Source organism: Aphelocoma coerulescens, chromosome 2 (genome assembly GCF_041296385.1).
Source record: "Aphelocoma coerulescens isolate FSJ_1873_10779 chromosome 2, UR_Acoe_1.0, whole genome shotgun sequence".
NCBI classification, from domain to species: Eukaryota; Metazoa; Chordata; class Aves; order Passeriformes; family Corvidae; genus Aphelocoma; species Aphelocoma coerulescens.
In genome coordinates this window covers 23,911,037-23,934,431 of record NC_091015.1, presented here as the reverse complement: position 1 = coordinate 23,934,431, position 23,395 = coordinate 23,911,037, and the positions used below count along the sequence as shown (strand labels likewise).

The window sequence follows — 23,395 nt, the reverse complement described above, 5'->3', positions numbered from 1 at the left end:
TTTTGTAGCAAGCAAAGTCAGGGATGTTTAAGAGGATTGAGGAACCACACAAAAGGCAAATAAATCCCCATGGATAGCTCTTTCATCCATTGGAATACCCCTCTTTCCTGAGATACATGTACTCACAGATTTTAGGTGTTTTTTGAAGCCAGAGGACAGACTCACATCCCTTGCCACAGGACACAAACTCAGCTCCATGCCTTTCCTGAAAAAAAAAAAAGAAGGAATTCTACAAAATCAGGCTCCAGAGTTTAACCATTCTTATACAGATTATGATCACAGAGAGGAGAAAATATGCTCAAGAAAGGACTTCTGGATCAAGCTTGCATAAATAAACCTCAGGGAGTGAGTGGGTGTATGAGTCAAGTGAAAGATACCAAGAACAAAGGTGAAATTTTACTTTTCTGTGACTGCTGAGTATGCTTTCAATTCAAAGGTGGTGGGAGAGCTGATGTTCATCTTTAAGAATCTTTAAAAAATTGTCTTGAGGTGAAAGTTTTTATGTGTAGTGGACTTGCAGAGCAGTCAAGTCATTACAAAAGAGTTAACTAGTGCCAAAATGTGAAATGAGAACTTCATACAGCTGCTGATTAGGGGAATCTATTTCTCCAATCATCCATCCAGTATTCCAATTGAACCTCTAGCCAAAATTCATGAGGCAAATTTCATTATATTAGTGGTGCCTAACCTGGAGTTGGCATCCTGTTGTAGTCATGATGGTGGGATGGATAGGAAGCTGAAAGATGAATTAATAACACTTTATTATGATGAAATATCAAAGTATGTTGGAAGGTCACCTTGTGTTATATAATTATACTTTCAAAAGAATTTAAATTCTTGCTTTAGCCCTTAGTGAATTTGAGACAGCAGCAATGATGGGAAAAACCTTCCTTAAAAATCCCAAGAATTGTACTTGTTTTGGCATGACACTGCCTAAGGTGATTTGCAAACAAGGCTGCCTTTGCCAAGCTTTCACATTAATGCAGGGTTCAGCATACATTTTAAAACATTAAATACACTTTCCATTTGCATAGATATGATTATTTGAATGTGTAGATTGTGTTAGTTTGAAGGGCCCCAATATTCTAATGCTGGAGCCGAAATTAAATATTCAAAGTAACTGTATGTTAGTAATTTCAAGCAGTATTTCAAAAAAATGTCTAAGGTCATATTGCTTGACTTTGGAGTCAAGAGTCTAAGAGTGTGTGTGCTGCCACAAACAATGCTAGGATTGTAGCTATTGAATGTTTTGAAAATCAGGCTCAAAACCTAGGGTGGAAGTAGATGCTCCTGCCTGAGTGGGTTAAGCTTTGGGTTTTTCTAGAAGCCAGTATTGCTATATACCTTAAAGCTTAAAAAAAATACAGAAATCCCAAAGTATGAGTTGCAATGATTTTGTCAAAGTAGCTACAGTTAGTAAATATCATGTGTATCTGGGAAGAAAACATCCCATTGTTTATTATTTATTCAGAATCAAAATAAATAAAGCCCTTTATGGACAAAAACAGGCTACCACATTTTACTCCATCTGATCAAATCTCATGTCAGATGGTTTCAAATCAGACTTGATTAAATTGTTCTCTCAATGTCCCTGCACAAAGTAGTTTGGAGTGTAAGTTGATATGACGTGACCTGGATGGCAGCACACAAGAAGGAGGCAAAGTGCATGTTTAGTTCATCAAAGAACTGCATGTCTGCCAGTTTGTTGCTTTTTCTTGGTGGCCCAGATTTCTGCAGAGATTGTTATGTCTAACTAAGAAATGTCACAGCGCTCTGTGTCTACTTACTGTATTTGGAATGGACCCACAAGACAGGCAGTGACATGGAGCTCCGCTGCCTTTGTGAGAGTGTCAAGATGGAAAGTGTCATTTTTCAGCATTAACTCATGGTTAGCAACAGGAGATCCAGATCCTACACCTGCTCCTACATATGGGCAATGAGAGGGGGAGGACCATAGCTGACTACTCCTTGTTGTCCACTGTAGATGGGAGAGATCTCCTGCTATGAAAAGCAGCAGTGAAATTATGCCTTTGGCTGTCACTGGTGTCAGAGACTTGTATCAGACAGAAGAGGAGTATGCAGAGAGAGGCAGGAGAGTGGGTATTTCTCCATAACCAAAGACTGCCAGTGAAAGCATGGGATTATGCATTGTTCATCAATCACTGTGTCTCAGCTGAACAGTTTCAGAAACTGTAACAATGAGTTTACAGCATACACTGTACTTAGAGAGCCGTGATCCAGAATAGAGGGGCAGCCTGGCTATCAGCCAGCCCAAGTTGCTATCTCAGTTTGCAGTGTGTGTGACTCGTGTTTCTTGGCGTAATCTACCATTTGTTGAACCAAAAGGTACATAACACCTGTGGCCTGATCTTCACAGATCCCTCATTCTTGGCCGGATCCTTACTCATCTGTCAGTAAAATGTTGGAATATCTTGGGAGTTTCAACATAAAATTGCGCTGTTGTTCACACCTTACCGAATTCAACACAAAGCTGGCAATACAGTCATACTGCCATACAAATCAGAATTTCATATTTTACATTGGCACTAGGGGGTGATAGTATTTTATACATGGTGAGTGAAAATATTTTAAATTGCACTTGAAAAGAAGAAGTGTGTCTGAAAGTATTTTTAGTCACTGTTTTTTCTAAAAGCCTTTGGACATTCAGCCTAACAATTTGTTTCTTTCCTGAACATATCTTTATTTATGCAGCAGAAGTATTCCTCTACTTCAAGGTAAATTCTGTACTGTTTCACACCCCATTGTTTACAGACCTTCATGAATCCATTGTCATTTATTTGACCCCTTAAACCTAGGAGCACATTTCCAATATACAGTACGCAAGAAATTTAATTTTGAATTTATATTAATAATAATTAATCTCTAATTTTATTATGTTTTCACGAATTGCATGACATTCACTCTGGTTTTGTCTCTCTTAACGGCTGTTTTAGTGTTCTTTGTAGTGAAAACTATTTTGTTCATGATATAATTCATAGGACAGTATTAGTTGAGGGAAAATTATTCATGCAAAAGGTCACAATTAAATTTTCAAAAGTAGTATATTCAAAAATATGTGTCATCTGTCCCCTTTTCTTACCAGTTTTAGTAGAAACTTGAAAGGTTCACTCACAGACTGGATAAAACATGGAAGCAGAAGATCTGAAGTCTCAAAAACCCCCCACGTTTTCACCCTGCATTGGCAACTGTCAATGACAAATACAAATTTACATTCATTAAAGCAAGTCACATCCTAAAAAATTTTTTTTATTTTTTCAGACCACTCTTCCGTGGAAATTCAGATGTTGATCAACTAGGAAAAATCTTTGAGTAAGTAATAACTAGTTGCCTTATGTCAGTATCTGTTTAACATTGAAACCCTGTGAGATTGCTCTGCCATGTTTTTATGTAATCATGTGACTAGAACAGAGTATTCCTAGAACATATTTCCTATTTCTGCCGTATGCAACATGATATTTCCATGTATTCTGTGTCAGAGTGGGAGGAGGAAGCAACATGGAATATAGTTCTGCAAGACTGAGAGCCATCATCAGGAAGTTATGAGGTCTCTGGGTTTGGGCTTTTTAAGTCTCTCAAATATACTGTGCATGTGCCATTCATACATATTCATAAACAGTTAAGTCCAAGAGATTCTCTTCATGTAAACAAACACAGAGGTTTTATTTTTTGGTGATTTCTTTGTGCATTGCAGAAAACAACATTAGAATACATTAAAAGCTGAAATCTCTAAGATTATTACCAACAGCATCTTTGCAGAAAAGACTTCTGAACATCTAAAAATACATTAGCTTTTACACTGCATTGTGTAGCCTGTTAACAGTCCTTATTTTGGTCAGGAAGGTAACTGTGAGAACAGAGGAAATATTTTAACATGCTTTCTCAGAGATAAATTGACTTTATTTTAAAACCATTTTACAATTATGTGAGTTTGTGGTTTTCAGATATATCAAATAGGTTAAGGAGGTGGATAGACTCTAAACTCACTGAGGTAAAATATTTCTCGTCCAAAATTAAGCTATTGATACTACCAATATGATAATTAAGTAGGATTATATTACTTTTTTCTTGTAAAAGCTCTTCAGAGTAAGGACCATTGCTGTATTTTTAAGAGGCATGTAAATTTAAGATCTGATGTCCATATCGTGTAGTTAGGAAATCAAAGCCACACAGACCTGGTACCAATCCAGAGAATGAATGTCTGTTTCCCTCTGCACCTCTGACTTCCCTTTCTGTATGCAGGGATCCAGGGATCTGGATGAAATAAGAAGTAGATAGCACAGAGAGAGAGAGAGAAGTATTATTCCAAAATGTTATTTTCTTGAAGATATTCCAAAGAGAAACTAGTAAAATTTCTAAGAAAAGCTTAAACTGAACAAATAATGAATTTCTCAGTTTAACCATTTTTCCAGTTCTCAAATCATAACAGATCTGTTTCTAAGCATTTTCATTATTTAATGTGGGGTTCCTAAATTGCAGGTCTTGATTTCACACAGTTGACTTCCCTTTCCTGCATACCATACCATGAGTATGTGACTCACTTGTGTGGTTAATTTGTCATGCGCTAAATAGCTCTTCCTGCCCAATCCAGAAAAATCAGTCCTTAAAGTTTCCTTTTTCTTCTTCTGCCAAAACTACTACTTTAGCCCTACAATATTCTTCTTTATTAAGTGAAGACAGCTTTGATACATACAACATATTTTGCAATTTAAAAAGACATAGCTGTGATTTCTTTCCTTTGTGACATTTAAGGGGAAAATGAAAATGAACTGGGCTAGGATTAAATGCCTAGCTGCTAGTGGCAGCCTCCAGCGGGGATCTTTCCATCCCTAGGGGCTGAGATTACCTGTGCAGAAAAGAATTCACTAAGAAAAGAAAATGCTGTGCTAAATTTAGAGGAAATTCCTTATTACACATCTACTTAAAGAGAAGGTTTGGGTTTTCTTCTTTTGTACAGTTCTTAAATAGTTGAAAAGTTTCTGTCTTGGGTTCTGAGGGTTTATGCCAAGTAGTGTTTATTTTGTGTTTTCACAGCTGGAGAACCCCCTACAGTTAGGCATAGCTCTTCTTGTAGGAGGGTTGTTTCTTTCTACAGTAGTGACTCATTCTGGAGATCAATTTGGACAGAAGGAAGTTTCAGGATTTGCATGCGATCTGGGCTGATGCATTCTTTCAGATAATGCGGCTGTGGTCTGCCTTTGCTTTGCATGTGCATTGTGATTTCTGACAGTAAAATTCCACTGGGTGTGAGGGTAAATGTAAATGTAAATGGCCCAAAACATTCTCCTGCTTTTCCAGGACACTACCAGCATGTGGCATATCCTCATAGATTTTGCTATACTGCTGTGGTTTGAGCAGATTTGTTTCCCATTGTGATCAATGGGAGTGGAAAGTACTCAGCATTTCTCAAGACCAGGCCTGAACCTTTGGCAGGAGGTGAAATTTACCAAGATACTCCCAAACTTAGTCACTAAAGTGGTGGTGCCACCAGACCATTAGAGCGAGAACAGCTACCCAGACATTGGTTATTAAGGGGTTTGAGTATTCCATGTGTGCAACTAGTGTGTCTCTCCTTTCCACTCTCAGTCTCATCCAGCCTTCCCCTGTCTGACAGGCTGCCTCCTGGTTTCTCGTCATTAGCTTTTCCTGTGCTTATTCTGCCCTGTTCGTGCTCTGCCAGGCATTTGTTAAAAGAAGTGGGACTGACCAAACACATTTGAATGACAGGTTAAATGTCATTGTTATTTAACATACCTATCTCTCCCATCTGTGATGCTATTTGTATTACATTTAATATGGGACCAGATCCTGAAATATCTAATCCAAAGGCTTTAACTGCCGTGGCCAAGGGCGCTGCCCCATACCCACATTGTACCTGGTGATGAACGCCAAGTGTGGTTTTTCATACAGATTCAACTTAGCGTTTCCCAAGAGTTGTGGTATGTCCAGGTGTAGTAGGATTTCATTGTCTTGCGACTGTAATTGCTTTGCCCTTCCAGCCATGCTGTTATTTTGAGGACATACTAATTTTTAGAGGTATTTTAGGTGAGTCAAATTACAATCTAAAATCCATGTAGGTGGAGGTGGGGTAATTCCATTAAGTTCGCTGAGGTAACATATGATTTACCTCGGTGTGGTTGGCCCATGGCCTCCCCCGGTCCTGCGACAAACTCGGTGAGAAAAAAGGTCAATGCTGCTCCCTAGTGGCAGTGGGCTTTATCCAGGCCCACGTATTCAGTGACATTATTTTTAAGTCTTTTCTTGTCTTAGCCTGTCAGCGTTTCCATTGAAAATCTCGATTTTACAGGTTATAACAATTTCTTTTCCCTGAAACCAGACAAGTAGTGTATGGTCTTTTCCAGAATTTCCATCAGAAACTGGTTTTCAACCCCACAAATACTAGCATTAGACTAAAATGTGAAATGTATGAGACATAATCCATCATTGGTGGTTTACCTACTATTTAATTTATGTGGGTTTTAGACCTGAGCATGATTATTTAATAAGTATAAATATCTTGTATAATTTAAAGAATAAAGACATAAAATATTGAAAGAAATTACAATATTCTATAAAAGAGTGAAGAAAAACTAAAGTACAATTGAAAGCAAAACGACAAAGACACTCAAGTGCCTTTCCACTTCTAAATTGAGACTTTAAAACCTGTATTGTGAAGCAAATAAATTGTTTAAATTTGGTCAACAATTACTGCACATAGCTTTGAAGCATTATGAAACATCCCTTTTATTGCCTTACCCTCATCTTGACCCACACTCTTCTCTCAGTCCCTATTCTTGTGAAAAAAGATCCTTGCACGCAATTTCCCTTTGAAACCTACTGCGTTTAATCATCCTGGAGTGACATATGTTGCGCCATCCAGTCAAGAGCTAAGCAACTTTTTTCTAAAGCACTCTGCCTTTTTTCAACAAAAAGACTCAGAAAATTGAGGCTTAGGCCAGAAAACTGTGCTGCCCGCAAAATGATTTCTACCAAACACTTTGAGGACCTGTGTTGATCAACTTCTGTTCACAGAGATCATTGCACTACTGTACAATTAAATAGTTAAGCTCATTTAAACAAAAATACTTATAAACTGTCACTCATTGTAATCAATATAAAGGGGAAACTGCATAAATGTTCAGACCTAACATTATGTTTTTCATTTCACAGTGTAATTGGACTCCCGGAAGAAGAGGACTGGCCTAATGATGTTGCCCTTCCAAGAAATGCTTTTACTTCCAGACCCGCACAACCTATTGAAAAATTTGTACCAGATATTGATGAAGTAGGCAAAGACTTGCTCCTTGTGAGTTTCAGTTTGTTGTTCCCTCACTCATGTGACTGATATTCCCACGGTGCATGCAACTTGCCAAGAAACAATGCAGTTTCCATTTAATGGAGTTACTAAAAAAAAGGTCAAAAATAGATAAAACGATTCATGTTAATCTGTGAAACAACAGCACAAAGACACTGCCTTTGGCTCAAGAGGTGTCAGAGCTGAGAGTACTTCAAGATTAGGAAACTGGGTCAGGGACCTATCTGTTTTACCTCTCGTTAGACCTTATGATTAGATCCTCATTACTGACCACTGTAGTGCCACTTATTCAGCCATTCTTACGGTATTGGCCTGATGTGAGTACAAAAATGGATCTACCAATTTTTGTGGTACAGTAGACCCAGTATAAAGCAGGAAATAGGCTGTAGTGGCAGATTACATCTGCATGCCTTCTACTGAAGGCTGAAAACTTGACACTTGGAAATCACCGATTCCTGCCTCTTGCAAATGGCAAGGCTGAACAAAAGCAAAAAAATTGGGCTGGTACAGCCCAGTGTATATATAATTATATATAACTGTTATTATAGATATATTAGAAACCCCAGTCCTGAAGTTCAGTCTTGACATGGAATGTAGGGAATGACCTTGCATCAGTTTTCTTCTTTTCTGTGCTTTTTGAAATCTAGTTAATTTGTTCTCTGGAAGTCTTTTAAAGGTCTTGATTCATATGGGCTAGGTAGAGTGGGCTTAGTGCAATTCTTGAAATACTTGATGCATCTCTTCAAGAACCGCTGTCTCTGGCCAAGGTTATCTCAACAGCAGATGATCCTCCAGTGTCCTCATGACTGCAGCCCCCAGCTGCAGACTACATCTGGACACTTGAAATGACAAAGGAGAAACACATCTGTTGTGCTTGCAGACAGCTTGGAAGTGGAAGCTAGACATGGGATAAGAATTAGATTCTGGGAACAACAAGGAATAATACATGGCAGAGAGCTCAGTGAGTGCGAGGCATGATGGGAGGCGGGGAAGAAGAAAATAAATATCTGTGCCTAGAAGGTGAGGTAGGAAAGAAATCTGTTCCTGGTAGGCAAAGAGATGATAACTGGGAGCCACAGATGAAAGGGGAGAGTAGGACTGAAAGTCACTGAATTAAATTTCTGAAGTTAAATGATAGAAGTTCTGAAACAAGAAAAGAAAGGAGGACTGGGAAGTAGCTACACGAGGATGGTAGGAAGAATAATACATGGAGGTGAATGAAGCAAAGAGCAAGGTATAAACACAAGGTTGGGGCAGAGATTTCAGTGCCGGCTGGACAAAGGCTGGGATACAGATGTGGAAGGAGGGCCATCAAAGTGCAGTGAGGAAGAAGAGGGAAAAACTGAACAGAGAACATAACCAGATGAAGGCTATCCTGTGCATGTGAATTCAAGAAAAACTGTATTCTGCAATTTCATAAACTGTGAATACTTGAATTTTCTGGCATGTAATTTTTGAGGTGACCATACTCTTATACTCTGACCCCACTGCTTGTTTTAATATGGATGATCATTGTGCACCACCTTCTGAGACCCTGTTGTGTCTCATACCATGAACTGAAGGTGGTATGCATTAATGTATGTATGCAATGATAGCTAGCACTGTTAACTGTACATTTGAGTTAAAACCAGCTTCTTTTCATACTTTCAGAAATGCTTAGCGTTCAACCCAGCCAAGCGAATATCTGCATATGTTGCCCTCTCTCACCCATATTTCCATGATCTGGAGAAATTCAAGGAGAATATGGACTGTCACATGTCATCCAGCCAAAACTCCAGTGAGGTGAATGCATCATAAATGCTGACTGAAGAGGAACCATAACTGAACACAACATGTAGCTGACAAGGCCACTGTCCCATACAAGCCACATAGCTGTCCTAGCGAAGATCATTATTTGGAGGTTTTATGCACTTATCTTTTATTTTGGGATTGTGATGTGCTTATCCATGGAAATCAATCTAGTTTACTTTTATCAGCAGTGCAAGGGCTGGGGCTTTGACCTGCTCCTGTTGCAGCTTTATGTTTGTTTTGGTTTTGTTTTGTTTATCTGCCTGGGAAAACTCCAGACGAAGAGAAGCTGCTGACCAGTTTTGCTGCCATTTTATCCTTCTAATATTGAATGTTGCCAGTGTTTGATCATTGAGTCACTGCCAAAACATGATGCAATTTCTCTCTCTCTCTAGCTGCTGAAGCATGATTTGGTACTTTTTTATTATTATTGTTATGTGATATTTAAAGAATGGCATTGAAATATCAGATCTCTGCAACCTGCAGTTAAGTGATACATGTGTTAATACATCCAGCTACTGTTCATTCGTAGCATATATGCAGGTGCTTCCCCACTTGAAAACTTGGATGAATTAATTTATCATTTCATTGCTCTATAAAAGTAACAGTGATGATGATCATAATAAATGTCTCGGCTTTTAGGTTTTTTCATACACAAACAGGTTATTATTTAGCTATGTTTGTGTGCTCATTTCAAAAAACTGTCCTGTTCTTACTGTTTCAGTTTCCAAATGGTCAGTTTGTGTTGAAATGCAGACACATTCTGGTCCATCATCTAACCCATCATTCCCCCTTGGAAATAGCTGTAAGCATATTTTCTTCATCTCATTCCAAATAATTTTCTGATGTCCAGCTCAAAGACATGAGCAGAGCCAATGAAAATCAATACAGATTTTCACCTTCAACCTGTTTTCATTGTCAGCCAAAAAGGAAAACAGAAAAAATATTTCTTGTTCAGAAGCAGAGAATCCTATACCTGTAATAAGCACAGAGAAGTATTTGTGCTGCACTGTATGCTGTATACTCTGCTGCCTTACCTGCAACACCCCCCGGTGCATCACAAGTGCATGAACATTGATGTTTCAAAATCCCTCACATGTCACTTACTAAGCAGGCTTGTTTTCTATGCAGAAATGCATGACCTTCTCTCCTAAACGACCATGTGGGGATACTGGCACATGCCTCTCCACTAAGGTTAATGTGCTATTATTGAATGTCAAAATGACGAAGCAATTCACTTGTCTCTATAGCGCAGTTATTTTAAATATTACCTGAAATTTTTATATTTAGTATTTTTACCTTAACTAAAATATATTTTCAGTATTTTGAGAAGAAACTTTTATTTTTTTAATACTGTACTGGGGAAAAAGAAATATTTTAAATCCATAAAAGCTGTTCCCTAGCATGACTTCAGTGCATTTACCTGGACATGACCTGGGGGGGAATATTGGTCCAATGAATATAACTGATGCTAAGTGAGGCAGCCAGCTTTGCTTACTCCTGTGACAGTGCCTTAGGCTTCTCTCTTCCTCATCTCTATTTCATCTTGTCTAGGTGGTGAGCCAGCATTACATCCTCATCCATGGCATGCTTGGCAGAAGCAGGTCCTTAGCAGTGAGCTGGGCAATGTAACTTTTCCAGTTGTGACAGGGGAATTTGTAGCCATCTCACTGGCAGGTCTCTCCTGTGGCAAACTTCACTGTTAACTCCGTTTCAGGTATCTGCACTGTCTGGGTCATGGCCCACTGCTAGGATAGTAGGTGGATCTTATCTGTCTCCTGGATAAAGCTTTTTGTTACTGTTAGACACTGAAGTGTGTTACATAGGGTTAAGTTAGGTCTACTTTAAACAAGCCAGATTTTAAAAGGACCACTTGGATGCTTGCATGCAGTGGGCTGTGCTTTTTTTATGCCCAGAATGAGCCTATGGAAAACGTAACTAGCACAAACAGGCAAGTTGCAAATTAGGCCTGGCAAGAGCATACACGAGGCATCTGCACACAGAGATATCACAGATGCATAACATCGAATTTTGGAAGCTCTGTGAGCAGCAAGCTGAAGGCCAGGGAGCTGTCACAGCAGCAAACCTTCTAATCTTGGCCTTGCCTTTGTCATTCTCTCTGTTCCTACACCCTAGGGGAACTGCAGACCCACTGCACTGGTATCCAACAGTATTCCTGTATGGGTCAGTGGACCTGAGCGTGAATAATTTTTAATGTTCACAGGGAAAGATGGGCCAGAGTGAAATTTTTGCTAATAATTTTTAGACACTAATTTAGAACAACAAACAGAGCCAAAAGTCAGGAGACTCTTGCAACAGTAGCAATTAGAAAAGTTTTCTACGGAGTTTAGCACTTTTGAAAACATTCCACATTTTACCTAGCGCTGAGCTATCTATAGTACGTACATACCTTATCAGGTCATTCAGCTGCTGTGCCTTCCCAGCAACTGCTCAGGGAACTCTCCCAGAGCTCTCCACCAACTAATACAGGGTGAAAATGTAGAGGAGATGATATTTTCCAAATTGGGCTTAAAACTTTCAGAGAGAAGCGTGCATCTGTTCCATGTAAGAATCTGTTCTATTAAGTTTAGCAAAGCTAAAGAATAAAGAAAGTGGTTGCTGATTGTAGACACATTATTAGGGTAAAAGCAGAAAGGAGGGGAGAGAACACTTTAAGCCAAAGGTTAGTGTTGGCCCAAAAACGAATGAGAATGTGGAAATCACAAGGAATTTAACTACTGGAGCAGTATTTCCCAGTCGTAATATCAAAGAGTTAAGAAAGCAGCAGAGAAAAACAGGGGCTGGCTTACGGAATCAGAAGCAGAGCTTCTGCAACATGGTGCTGTATGTTGTCTAATATAGTAGGATCAGGTTATAAATGAGACTGTTCAGGAGAACAGTTTGCAGAGGGCTGCATTAATGGTCACATTCTGGAACATCTTTCCACTGGGAATGGCAGGAACAAAACCAAGAAATCTAAGTTCTGTCTTGGCAGGGTTAGGGAAGATATTTCTCTAATGGGGTCCTTGTGGTAGCAAGGGCCTGGTTGCAAAGGACCAACAATTTTTCAAATTACCTCTTTTTCCAGATCTCTTTAGGAAGAAATTCCATTTGACATGCCATAGCCTTAATCTTATTCCAGTCTTCCTTGCCAAACCATGTGGAGCTTCACTTACACTAGTAAACTGAGAAAGCCTGTTCTCTGGCTGGGCAAAGCACTGTCATTGGCTAATACCATGCCAGGAATCATGTTTATAGTTAGACAGCACAGACAACTGTGGGACTGTGCTCAAACCGATGCCCTTGCTCTTCTTATTTTACTGGTATAGCTCTAGTATTTTAGTACCTTTACTCATTACTGCCATATGTGTAGGATGTAGGAATTGTGTATGTGAAAAAGAAAGTGCTGTGATGAAAACTCTTTGTACACCTTTAAATAAGACTTCAGAGTGCAATTCTTCTTAGTGATAACTAAGCCTGTATGTCTTCTGTTCAACAGGAGTGGTTCAACAGCAGCTGAAAAGTGCTGAATAACAAAAGATGTATTAAGTATAGCTCCTAGAACACCCACAACCAGGCACTGTGCTCTTCTTAGCGGAGAACAGGGTGTTCTAAGTAATGAAAGGAGACGTTTCTATCTCCCACCAACCTTTTTTTTTTCTTTTAATCACTACTACATAATTCTTCAGAAAAGGCCACACTCAATAGCCAAGGACAAAATCACCAAAGCCAGCTAGTGAAGTGCTGATTGCTGAACTGTAGCAATCCATCAGGTGCAGCCCTTTTCTCCCTGTCCACGCTCACACCAGCCTTCCTGTTCTTCTCCTTCAGCTCCCTTACATAAACAGGTTTCAGTGATGCTCAGAGGTGCTATTTCCAGCAAGATTCTTCCAAATTTTCCATAGCTACACAGTGTCAATGTCCCCTACATTCCTGTTACCAAATGTTGCTTCTTTTAGTCAAACAGCTTAAATCAATAATGAAACAAGAACTTTGTGCACCTCCTTGCTTAGGCTTAGTTTCATGTACCCCTGTGTTGTCTTCTATGTGGTTAGTAAAATTCTAAAAATAGGATTTGTGCATATTTCTGTGTAGGCTATGCCCACACTCCAGGCTTTTTTCAGCCTATTAGTGCACAATGATCAATAATCGAGCATCTTTTCCTGCTGTTTCCGTTTTAAAACACACCAAAAAATGAGGGCGTCATGTTTGCAAAAAAAGAAATTTAGTGCTATGTGTACAGAGCCTTTTTAATGAAAGGAATCACTAAATTGCAGCATATGAACATCTTCTGCATAGGGGAGGGTTTCCAGCATGATAACTCTTACTTGGTTTTTATACTTAGTGGTTGTTTTGGTGAATAAGAAGAAAATATTGTGCCTTGCTGCTTTTCACAGGTTTACTCACTGTCTTTGAAAAGCATGTTTTATTATACATATAATTCTTTCTGCTGTTAGGTATTAGACCAACTTTAATATGGAAAATAAAGAGAAAACATGCTGTTTTGGTCTTTTAGCCAGCAAACTCAGAGCACTTACCTGACTCACAACTGAAAACACATCAGTTGTCAAATACGTATATGAATGAGAAACCATACAATTTGGTTTAAAAGGCCACATAAATTAATTATATTTCATATATAAGACACATTTGAATAATGAGGAAGTTTATTCTAAGAACTCTGTTTTATAGAACCACTTGGCTAGTATTTTTCATATACAGTAGGTTCAGGAATAGACTTTTATATACAATGTGAATTAGAAGATACTAGGCTATTTGAGTGATTTTGTTGTTTTGTGCTTGAAGCTTGAATTGATTGCAAGCTTAGGAACCTAACATATTTATTTTATTGCTTCAAAACTGCTAAATATCAAGATCTTTTTTATGTTAACAGGATTTCACACTTTTTTTAATGTGTAAATTATTTTCTTGAAATTAGTATGTTAGAAAAAGCATTTTTCCAAACTGCGGTAGTGGAGGAAAATTTAAGAAATATATTTTTACTTTCACAGAGAGGTGAAATCTTCAATAACTGACTATCAATAAGCTTTCATTTTTACTTCCTTTTGATTACAAAGTCTTGAGTATACAGGTTACTTTGAATGAAGAAAAAATTCAGAAACAGTCTCTAGAAGAGTAAATGGGATTTTGTATGTTTAAGCTTCCAATTTTATTTTCATATCTTTTTTTTTGTGCAAGTACAGTTCAGATGTACAAAAACATGACTACAATTTTAACAGTCCAACAGTCTGTAGGACTCAAATTGGAGTTTTATTTGTGAGCTGTTTGTTTTCTTATCTGTGTCTTGCAAATTATTAGATAATGGCTGTAATACAATTCTAGTTTCTGGACTAGACTCTGTAACCATCAAATCTCAATAATTTATGTAAAACAGAAAGAAGCTTTCTCACTGATTTTAATTAACTAGGCCATTTAAAGAAGAAAGATGTGGACATACGAACTGACAAATATACTATTGCCAAGTGTTATTTCTTCTCTTTAGTGTAAAGCTTAGCAAGTATTGCATTCTGATATGCAATATATATACATTTTAAGAACCATAAAGACCACTTAAGAGTAGTGTGCACAACTAAGATGAAAAATGGCTCATTAGACTCTCGGAGAAACCAGCTGAAAATCATTACTTTAGCTGTAACACTCAAAATTTTGAAACTCATATATTTTCCCATTAAAAAGTATTGCGGAAAAATTACGTGTATGTTTTTAATTCAGTGACAGGCACCCAAACAAAACTGAATCAAGTGGAAACTTGTTCTCAAAAGTGATTCTTCCAGGCCAAGTAGATACCATCAGTTCTTCATGTACTCATCAGAAACTAAAATTAACCAGCACCATTCTTAGACGAGCTTTTTGCTTTCTGGGCAGAAAAACCCAAGGTTGCTGTGAGTAAAGTTAGTGGAAAATTTGCTTTGACTTAAAAGTCCTGTGAAAACTTCTGTAATATTTGGATTTCCAGCCTTCATTGAAGGACCATGCAAAACAGCAAAGATAAATCAAAAGTCCTTAACCATATGGTCTTTTTCCCTTCACATTGCATATTTTATCTGTTAGAATATATTGGTGGGTTTTATCCAGCCCAATGTTAATGAGACTTTTGCAAGGCTAGAGAAAGTAAGAAGTTCTGCTATAGTATTTTGATTGTTGGTGATTGTGATAGAGTAGATTTTTTGTTTCCAGAAAGGATCAGACAAAATATATGACCTTCTTTGAAAAAGAAAAAAAAGAAAAAAAGGGGAAAAAAAGGCGCCCACAAACAACTGACACTTGGTAAAGATTTAAAAGGAGATTTGGAGATTTTAAGGAACTATTCAGAAAATACTAAATACTGTCAGGATGAGTGAAAAGGAGCATACTTTTAATGTGAAAAAGTAAATGCAAACAATGTGTATTAAATAAGCATTGAAACTGATAGGGTTTTATGGAAGAAAAGCATCCAACTATGAATTTATTCAAACTACCACTTAAATGTTCATTTGCACTAAAGCAACCTGTACTGTTTGAAAGGAGATGGGAAAACACATCATGCTAAACTTGTGATTTTACTTTGGTGTCTAAAAGGATGTGTTGTAAAGCTCTCAAGCTCACTGTCCATTTTTGAGCAAGCCAAATTCACATTCACACTATTAGCTTTCTGCACCTTAAACCCATCCACATGCCTGAAAAAAAAAAACATTTTCTGGTGTTTACATGGATACTTGCTCCCACTGTCATGCTCATATTAAATCCAGACAGAGAATAGTCTCTGCCACTGAATGAAAAATGAATTTTCACAGACTGACAGATTCCTTTGTACAATTATTCCTAAAGGGTTTGAAATGAATGTTCAACAATATGGAGCCCTTCATTTTATTCCATGTTTCACACATACATCATGTTATGCTAATTCTCAGCCTTTTAAAAAAAAAATTAAACTCCAGTTCTTTAATGTTAGGATCAATTTTGAGTAGCTAGATGCAGGAGGAAAATTGTGATGTGATGGAAAGATTGAAAAAATGGGCAGAGAGTAGGACAGTTGGCAAGTGAGTTTGACTATGTGGAAAAGTTACATATAAACATAGGGGGATGACTTTTTTCCAGTTGTTTTGTTTTCTCCTGTCATTCACTTTCATAAGCATAAGATGATAAAGCAAGACTCATGAACGGGATTTTAGTTCCAGATACTTATGCCAACTCAAGTCATGAGTTCCAGTGCAGTTCTTCAACATAGCAACAGCTCTATTTTTTAGATTTTGCGTAAGCTAGAGCTTTTTCTGGGTAGATATAAAAAAAGGTCTTATGAGACAGCTTGAGAGCAGATTAAGCTGTCCACAGAGACAGTGGCTGTAGTTCAGCTGCAGACACTGGAGAGTGCACAGCTCTGCTACAGGAGAGCCACTGACACTGTGTGTTAGTGTGCAGTGTTGTGCATTAGACGTTGACTCCTGCTGCAAAGTGAAAATCCTTTGGTCATCCAAAATGGCATGGTTTTGCACACTTGGATTTTGATAAGGTTATCCACATGGAGGTTTTGCTGGATGAGTCCAGGTGGTTCACCATCTTACAGGAGCAGGTATGAGAGCTTAGCAAGTCTGTCTGACACCCAGTGTAAATAATAATGCAAATCATCTGCTATGGGAAAAGAAAATACTTTTTGTAGGCTGTGGAGTAGGAATGAGCTTTCAGAGCTGCTCTGCCGACATGAGAGCTACTGTTGTTAACTACTGTTGTTAACTATTGTTATGCCACCTCCAAAAATGCAGAATAGGAGGGCTGCATGGCATTTTGTTGTGTTCAGACTATGTGTGGGGTGGCAGGGTAAGTGTTAGCACAGAGTGGCCAATTTTGGTCCTTCCATTAAGCATGAGCAACTAGGCTTGGCACAGAGACAAATTTCACAGTTCAGGGATGGGAAACTTCTAATTCTACACAGTAGTTCTCTGGCACTTGTTAAATACATGTAGTGATAGATCACTCAGCCACTCAAGCAGTCCTCTCCTTATCCCAGATCGTCCTTCTGTGACACTGTGAAGGAAGCCCTGAGGAGTCTATCTCAGCAGTTTTCCAGCTTTCCTGCTTCCTCTCACTACAGCAACAATTACCTATCATTTGCATCTTGCCCTGCTGGTACTTCCACTACCACTGAAGTAGCTGTGAGCTAAATTACTGCCTTGTGACTCTGCGGCTTCTAGTCTTGGCCAGCCAGTGATTTGTACTCTAGTTTTTCCTTCTCATTAGGAACAGGGAAGTAGTACAGTAGAATATGGCAGAGTGTGTGCTACTTTCACACTTGTTGGTTCAAGCAAAGTGATGAGCTAGAATTGATGACTGAACATAATGTTCAATTGGTCAGCCAGAAAAGCTTTTGATTCAGAAGCTCATGTACTAAATACATGATCCCTGAAAAACTGTCTGTGATGCACATTTTTACAAGAGCACACAATGATGCTCCTGTTATACAGAAGTTTTCTATGGATACAAACAAGACTAGCAATGCCAGCTTCCTACTGCTTACCCTGCTTCCCCTCGCCTTCCCCAACATCACTGTTCCCAGGGAGAGGATTCCTCCTAGCCTGGAGTGGAGCAACTATGAAATAGTCCCTAACTCTCAAGACAGGTTGTGTTCATGTAGCTAATCAAGCTCATTCCCTTTTGGCTATGGCAGTTTAAAGTACAGAGCCCTGCCACAAGTACTAGGCACAAGCACACCTTAACTGCCAAAATATTCTCCTGAGGAAAGGTGTTCCCAGGATCTAAAGGGGACAGTATGTTTACTGTTTCTGTGACAGTTGACTTTTATTTTTTGTGTTTGAAACGGCACCGATATAAGAACTCCCCTAAGAAAATTCTCCCACTACAAAATAGGGATGACGCTGAATTCTGGACATTCTGTGGGAAAAGACAAAATGCTGTATTTGGGGTAGATGGTGTGTATCTCAATCAATCATCCTTCATCTGTGATAGAAAATCCACTGAACTGGGTTTAAAATACAGCCTGAGTCTGCAGCATACTAGTAAAATAAGCAGTTTTTCTAACAAGACCAAAACCCTCCATGATTTCTTGCAGGGACTTTATCCTGGAGTCCCTTTAAGAAAGGTGGCTGTAACCATGAGTTGTAACTACAACAAAATGTACATCAGAAATTGGATGCTGGCAAGAAGTTTGTGGATGTGAGGCTGTACAAGGTGGCTTAGGTAAGCTCAGGGGGGATGTGTTTGTGTGAAAGTATTGGTTGCCATGCACATTCTGAAGGACTGCAGCATCATGCGATCAGAGGCTTTTTCTCCTTAGATGTCTAGCAACCCTGTGGTGTTCCAGCTTCATTGTATTTTGATTTGATTTGTTTTATTTCACCTCCACCACACACATTCTCCTTTCTATTGTGCATAGTAAGTTGAAAAGAAAAGCATTACCCTATAGTATACCATGTCACAAAGAGAGAAGGCCAGCACTGTCTGGAAATTTTGATCACTTTGTAGTGGTCAATATTAAGGGAATCATAGAATATGCTGAGTTGCAATGGACCTGTCAGGATCATTGAGTCCAACTCCAAAAATCACACCATGTGCCTAAGAGTGCTGTCTGAACACCTCTTGAACTCTCTCTGAACCAGGCTTGGTGCTGTGACCACTTCCCTGGGGAGCCTGTTCCAGTGCCCAATCATCCCCTAGGTGAAGGATCTTTTTCTGATATCCAACTTAAACCTCTCCTGACTCAGCTTCTAGTCTTGTCTCTGGTCATGAGAGTGAAGTTGTCTCTGTTTATTTCCAACAAATGGAATTCAACACCCATCTGCCTTTCATTAAGCACTGTTAAAAACCTCACTGTCATTCTTCACAGTGTTCAAAATCTGTGAAGATTGAACTCCCTTCCTACAACCCATTTGGAGTCTCAGAAATGTGAGCAAATGAAGTTTACATTATGACGGTGCTTTTCAGTAAGGAGTGAGAGCCAGTTCCTAGTGAAACATGGACTGAAAGAGTCTCAAGGAGTCTTAGCCAGGCACCATTCACAGACAAGGCAGTCCCTTGTGCTAGGGAAAGAAACACATTTTAAAATACTTGAGATAGGGAAAATATAAAGGTGCCATTTATTTTTCCAATAGAATCTGTTTTCTTCACAAAGCTGTATAATTCTGGCTCTGAAACAAAGCCCACAGATGAACATTCATTTGTTCCTTGCAGTCTTTGATTTCCTTGTAAATTCCTCACAAGCCTTCAGATTAATGTATTTACAGTCCATTTCATTCCATTTCATTTAAGTGGTCTATATCTGCCCTTGAATCTCATATGAATTTTATTGTTAATGTAATATTTTGCTGCATTACTTTGAACAGCTTTAAAAGTATAATGTCTTTGAATGCTCTAGGTAAAGAAAAGTTACACCCTCAAAATGCTATGTTACAAGTTGGAACTGTATACTTTGGAAGTGATGTTTATAACTCCCAAAGGCATCACAGGGTGCTTTCTTCTGTATGTCTGTCTTCTGCTTTCTGTGTTACAGTGTGTATTTGTACTTCCTCACTAGCTTGATACTCTTCAGTCTGAAGGCCTAAGTCTGCAAAGACACAAATACTGTACCTCAGCTGATCAGTCCCAGAGAGCAGAGAGGGCTTAGTCATCTGAGTATAGTTGCTCACAAAAAGTACTTGCAGAAAAAGGCTTTCCCTTGGTAACTGACTGTAGTTGTGAGGACACATGGTTAATAACAGCACCAAGACGCCAGGAAATGGAGTCTGTGTTTATTGAAGATGTGGACACATTTATCTTCAAGTTATTTGACATTAATCTAAATTATTGCTATTATGATTTAGTATATAATTTCTTATGAAAACACATTAGTCCTGTGAAAGGGTAGTTGCAAAAAAAAAATGTGTTGAGTCTTGCTGCTTTATTGTTTATTTGCATTTAGTATATATTTTGGTTGTTGAAGTGAAGCTAGCTTCTTAGACAGGCTGGAAGATAGATCAGTCTGAAAAAAATCATAAATAAGCTTCATACTTGTACATTGAGTTTTGCAACTAGAGTAGTATATGTGTTCAGATTTAGTATTTTTTATGCGTTAGAGCATTTTTATTTGTTTTAATATGTAAAGGAATAACCAGATTACTTCGAAATGCTATTGTAGAGCTAATTTTACACATAGTGGGGGAATGTTGTCTGAAAAACTAAAATTAGAAAACATTACATAGGCTGCCTTTGGCTTTAGTTTGTTTCTAGAAGGCCCAGCAAGTATCTGTTGATTCCAGATGCTTAAGCCAGGGGCCAAGTTTGTGCAGCATCTTGAAACTGAAGAAAGTTTTCTTGCAGTGGTAAAGTTGCCCATCTGGGCTTGAAGTAAGATTGCTGCCTAAACAAAAGCATAAAGGCAGCAAATTTAGGTGCTGGTTTGTTTTGGGGGTTTTTTTGTGGATGGACAATTGCATGAAATAGGATTGGAGAGTATTTAAAATCATTCAGCGTGATTTATTCTTGTTGTAATTCCACTGACTAGAGTTAAATTAAACCAAGAATTTGGCCTTGTAAGACTACGGATTTCAGTGTCAGGCAGCTCAGGTCTATATAAAGATACTTAAGCTTAGTAAATCAGCAAGAATACTATATAAATTGTAATGTGTGATAAAAATCTTAACTCTAGTTCCATTATTCCTCAAAAAAATTCTATTCATTGCTTTTTTAATACAAAAGGTCAGAATTGCACTTCTTAGTGGCATTGAGATATGTGGAGAAAAGCAGGATGCTGGTACAGAAATGTATCAGAAATAAGATTCAGTGCTTACTGCCCCATGTGTGCCTACCTTACACGTTACAAATCCCACTGAAGCTGACAGAAGTCATATAAAGTTAAGCCTGTTTGTAACTGATGAGATACTGGTTTCAGAATCTGCAAGATAAGTTAAGTTCTCAAAAGGCATAATTGAAACTTGTGGTTTCATGTTTACAGAATACTATGAACAGTGATGACAGCTTCTGAGACACATCCAGAGTAACTTTATTAATTGATATTACACCAGACCAACGTCCATTAGCAAATCAAAATCTCTCTCAGTACCTTCATTTCGCAGTACAATTTTACAAAAACAAACAAACAAACAAAAAAACCCCCAGAAAATTAAAACAGCTGCTAATGCTGTTTGGCTTAATTTTTTTCTCTTTTTTCCCTTTTTTTTTGTCATAAAATATCATTTGCTCTGGATTTGATAATTCAAGGAAAGCATGCAAAGCAGTTTGGAATACATTTCTTCATTCACCTTAGGGCATATACTCAGCTGGTGAAAATCACCATAGTCCTGTTGACTTCTACAGCATTGTATCAGTGTAAACCAGTGCAACAGTTGGCATGTCAGGTTTTAGCATTTCAAGTCACTTTACCTACATATGCAGTAGGATTCTGTTTTGCAAGATGGAAAGTTACCTACAGTGCAAACTGTACTACCTAGACTACCATTGATACCTATTCACAGGACATGATTTCACTGTATCATTTCATACTTGAAATTCATGATGTTCTTTTAATCAGGGTACAAACATGAAAAGGTGCATGTGTTACTGTTTCTTTTAAAGGTGCATCATTTTGTTTTTTATTCTGTGTGCTTAATAGTTACTAGTCAGTATTCTTTACATTCTTTACATTCAGCATTAAAATCACTTATGTGTGAAATACAGTATCACCTGCAGAGGTACAGAAAAATGTAACAGCGATTTCTTGAATTGTTACTCAAATATACTGGTTTACCTTTTAGTCATCAATATGACATCAAGGGGCTACAGCATGTGAACTGTGGTATATAAAAGTCTTGCACCATTGCTGTACAGGAAATCTTGCAGACTCTCTCCTCTTCTTGCACAGCTGCTGATTACCATATACACATTGGGAAAAAGTATGTTTCTGCTGTACAGAATGGCTGGGAAGTAACACAGACACTTTGGAAACTCTAGAGCTCCCTTTGCAAGCTTTTGAACAAAGCCCTTTGATCTAACTGCATGCCTGCTCTGTGTCCCAAATTTCACCCTGTGGGGCTTTCTGCTTTAAGAACACCCTCAGCTGGGGCTACTTTACGTTGACTGCATTGAAGTTCATCGGAGCATGCACCTTCCCGTATTAACATATTCCATAGCTTTTACAAGTTTGTAAAGATGGTTGACTGCAAAACTAATGTGTCAATACAGCAGAATTAAATTAAGGCACACAGAAAGGTTATCAATAATGTATTATATCAGAATTACAGTCATTTGGAACTGAACGTTTTGCTGCTGGCAGTGCAAGAAAAGCAAAGTTGTGTATTTATTGTTGGGTGCTGAGGGTTCAGTATGAAAATCAATATAATAAAAATTTTCAGTGTCTAGTTCTCTTTAGTTCCCAAATTATTGAAAAGTAAAAAGGCAAAAAATTAGTTTTGTATTTGAAACGCTTCACCCTTCTAGCTATATTTTTCTTTTATCTAAAAATGTAAAATTAATACAAATGCAGTAAGTATTCTATATTAAATACAGAAAATTAGCAACATTGGTTTCTAGTTTTTATGTTTCCAGATGTTTTTTTCAACACCCTGTGTATTCTAGAAAATCAACAAACACACACAACCAGACACACAAACATAAGCACATGCACACCTTTTCCAGCATCTTACTATATACCAGCTTTATAAAAATCTACCCTAATTTATTCCAGTTACTCATTCCTATGTATTTTGCTTACTTAGGATGAATTCCATTTAAAAAAATTAAAATCTGAGAGTTTACTTTTTCTTTCAAAGGCCAAACATTGCTGCAATTGCTGGCGATGCTGTATGATTCAGCACCGGTCTGTTTTTACTGAATCTTTGTTATGGTTTAGGCAGACTGTACTTTAATTCAGCTATAATGGCTCTCAGTTGTCCATGAACTCCACTATTTTTCCCAAACGTTACTTGATCCAGCTGTTGTGCTAAATGTGCATGGTATTTTTGTATTCCTAAAAACTCTGCTGTTTTCATCTTTTAAGGAGCTGAGCACACTTTGTTGATTGACTGTTTTTTCTTGATTGGCTATAAATATGACTAGTAACAATTCTGGGTATATAGAAACAATAAAAGTGTATGTTTTGAGTCAAACACAAAATGACACATCAGACTCTTAGAACGAGCTGCATTTTTTCTTCAACCAAAGTTTTACTTCAACCAAAAAGTCCTCATCAAAACACCTCAAATACAGCTTTGGCTGATTGTAAATTTCATTAAGCTCTCTTTAGAGCAGGATACAAGTAGCTTCTACTAATGCGGCCTCCAAGGAGCCAGC

At 38.1% G+C, this 23,395-nt stretch overlaps 1 protein-coding gene across 3 annotated transcripts in view; it reads left to right on the top strand.

Annotated features, from left to right (window-relative positions):
- CDK6 (cyclin dependent kinase 6) overlaps positions 1-22,467 on the top strand; it is a 139,451-nt gene extending 116,984 nt beyond the window's left edge. For all 3 annotated transcript variants that reach the window (XM_069006826.1, XM_069006829.1, XM_069006828.1), the window contains exons 6-8: positions 3,280-3,330; positions 7,189-7,324; positions 8,984-22,467. In XM_069006826.1, the coding sequence (XP_068862927.1) occupies positions 3,280-3,330; positions 7,189-7,324; positions 8,984-9,130 (334 nt within the window). In that variant the 3' untranslated portion in view covers positions 9,131-22,467. The remainder of the gene's footprint in view (positions 1-3,279; positions 3,331-7,188; positions 7,325-8,983) is intronic.
- Positions 22,468-23,395: the final 928 nt, after the last annotated feature.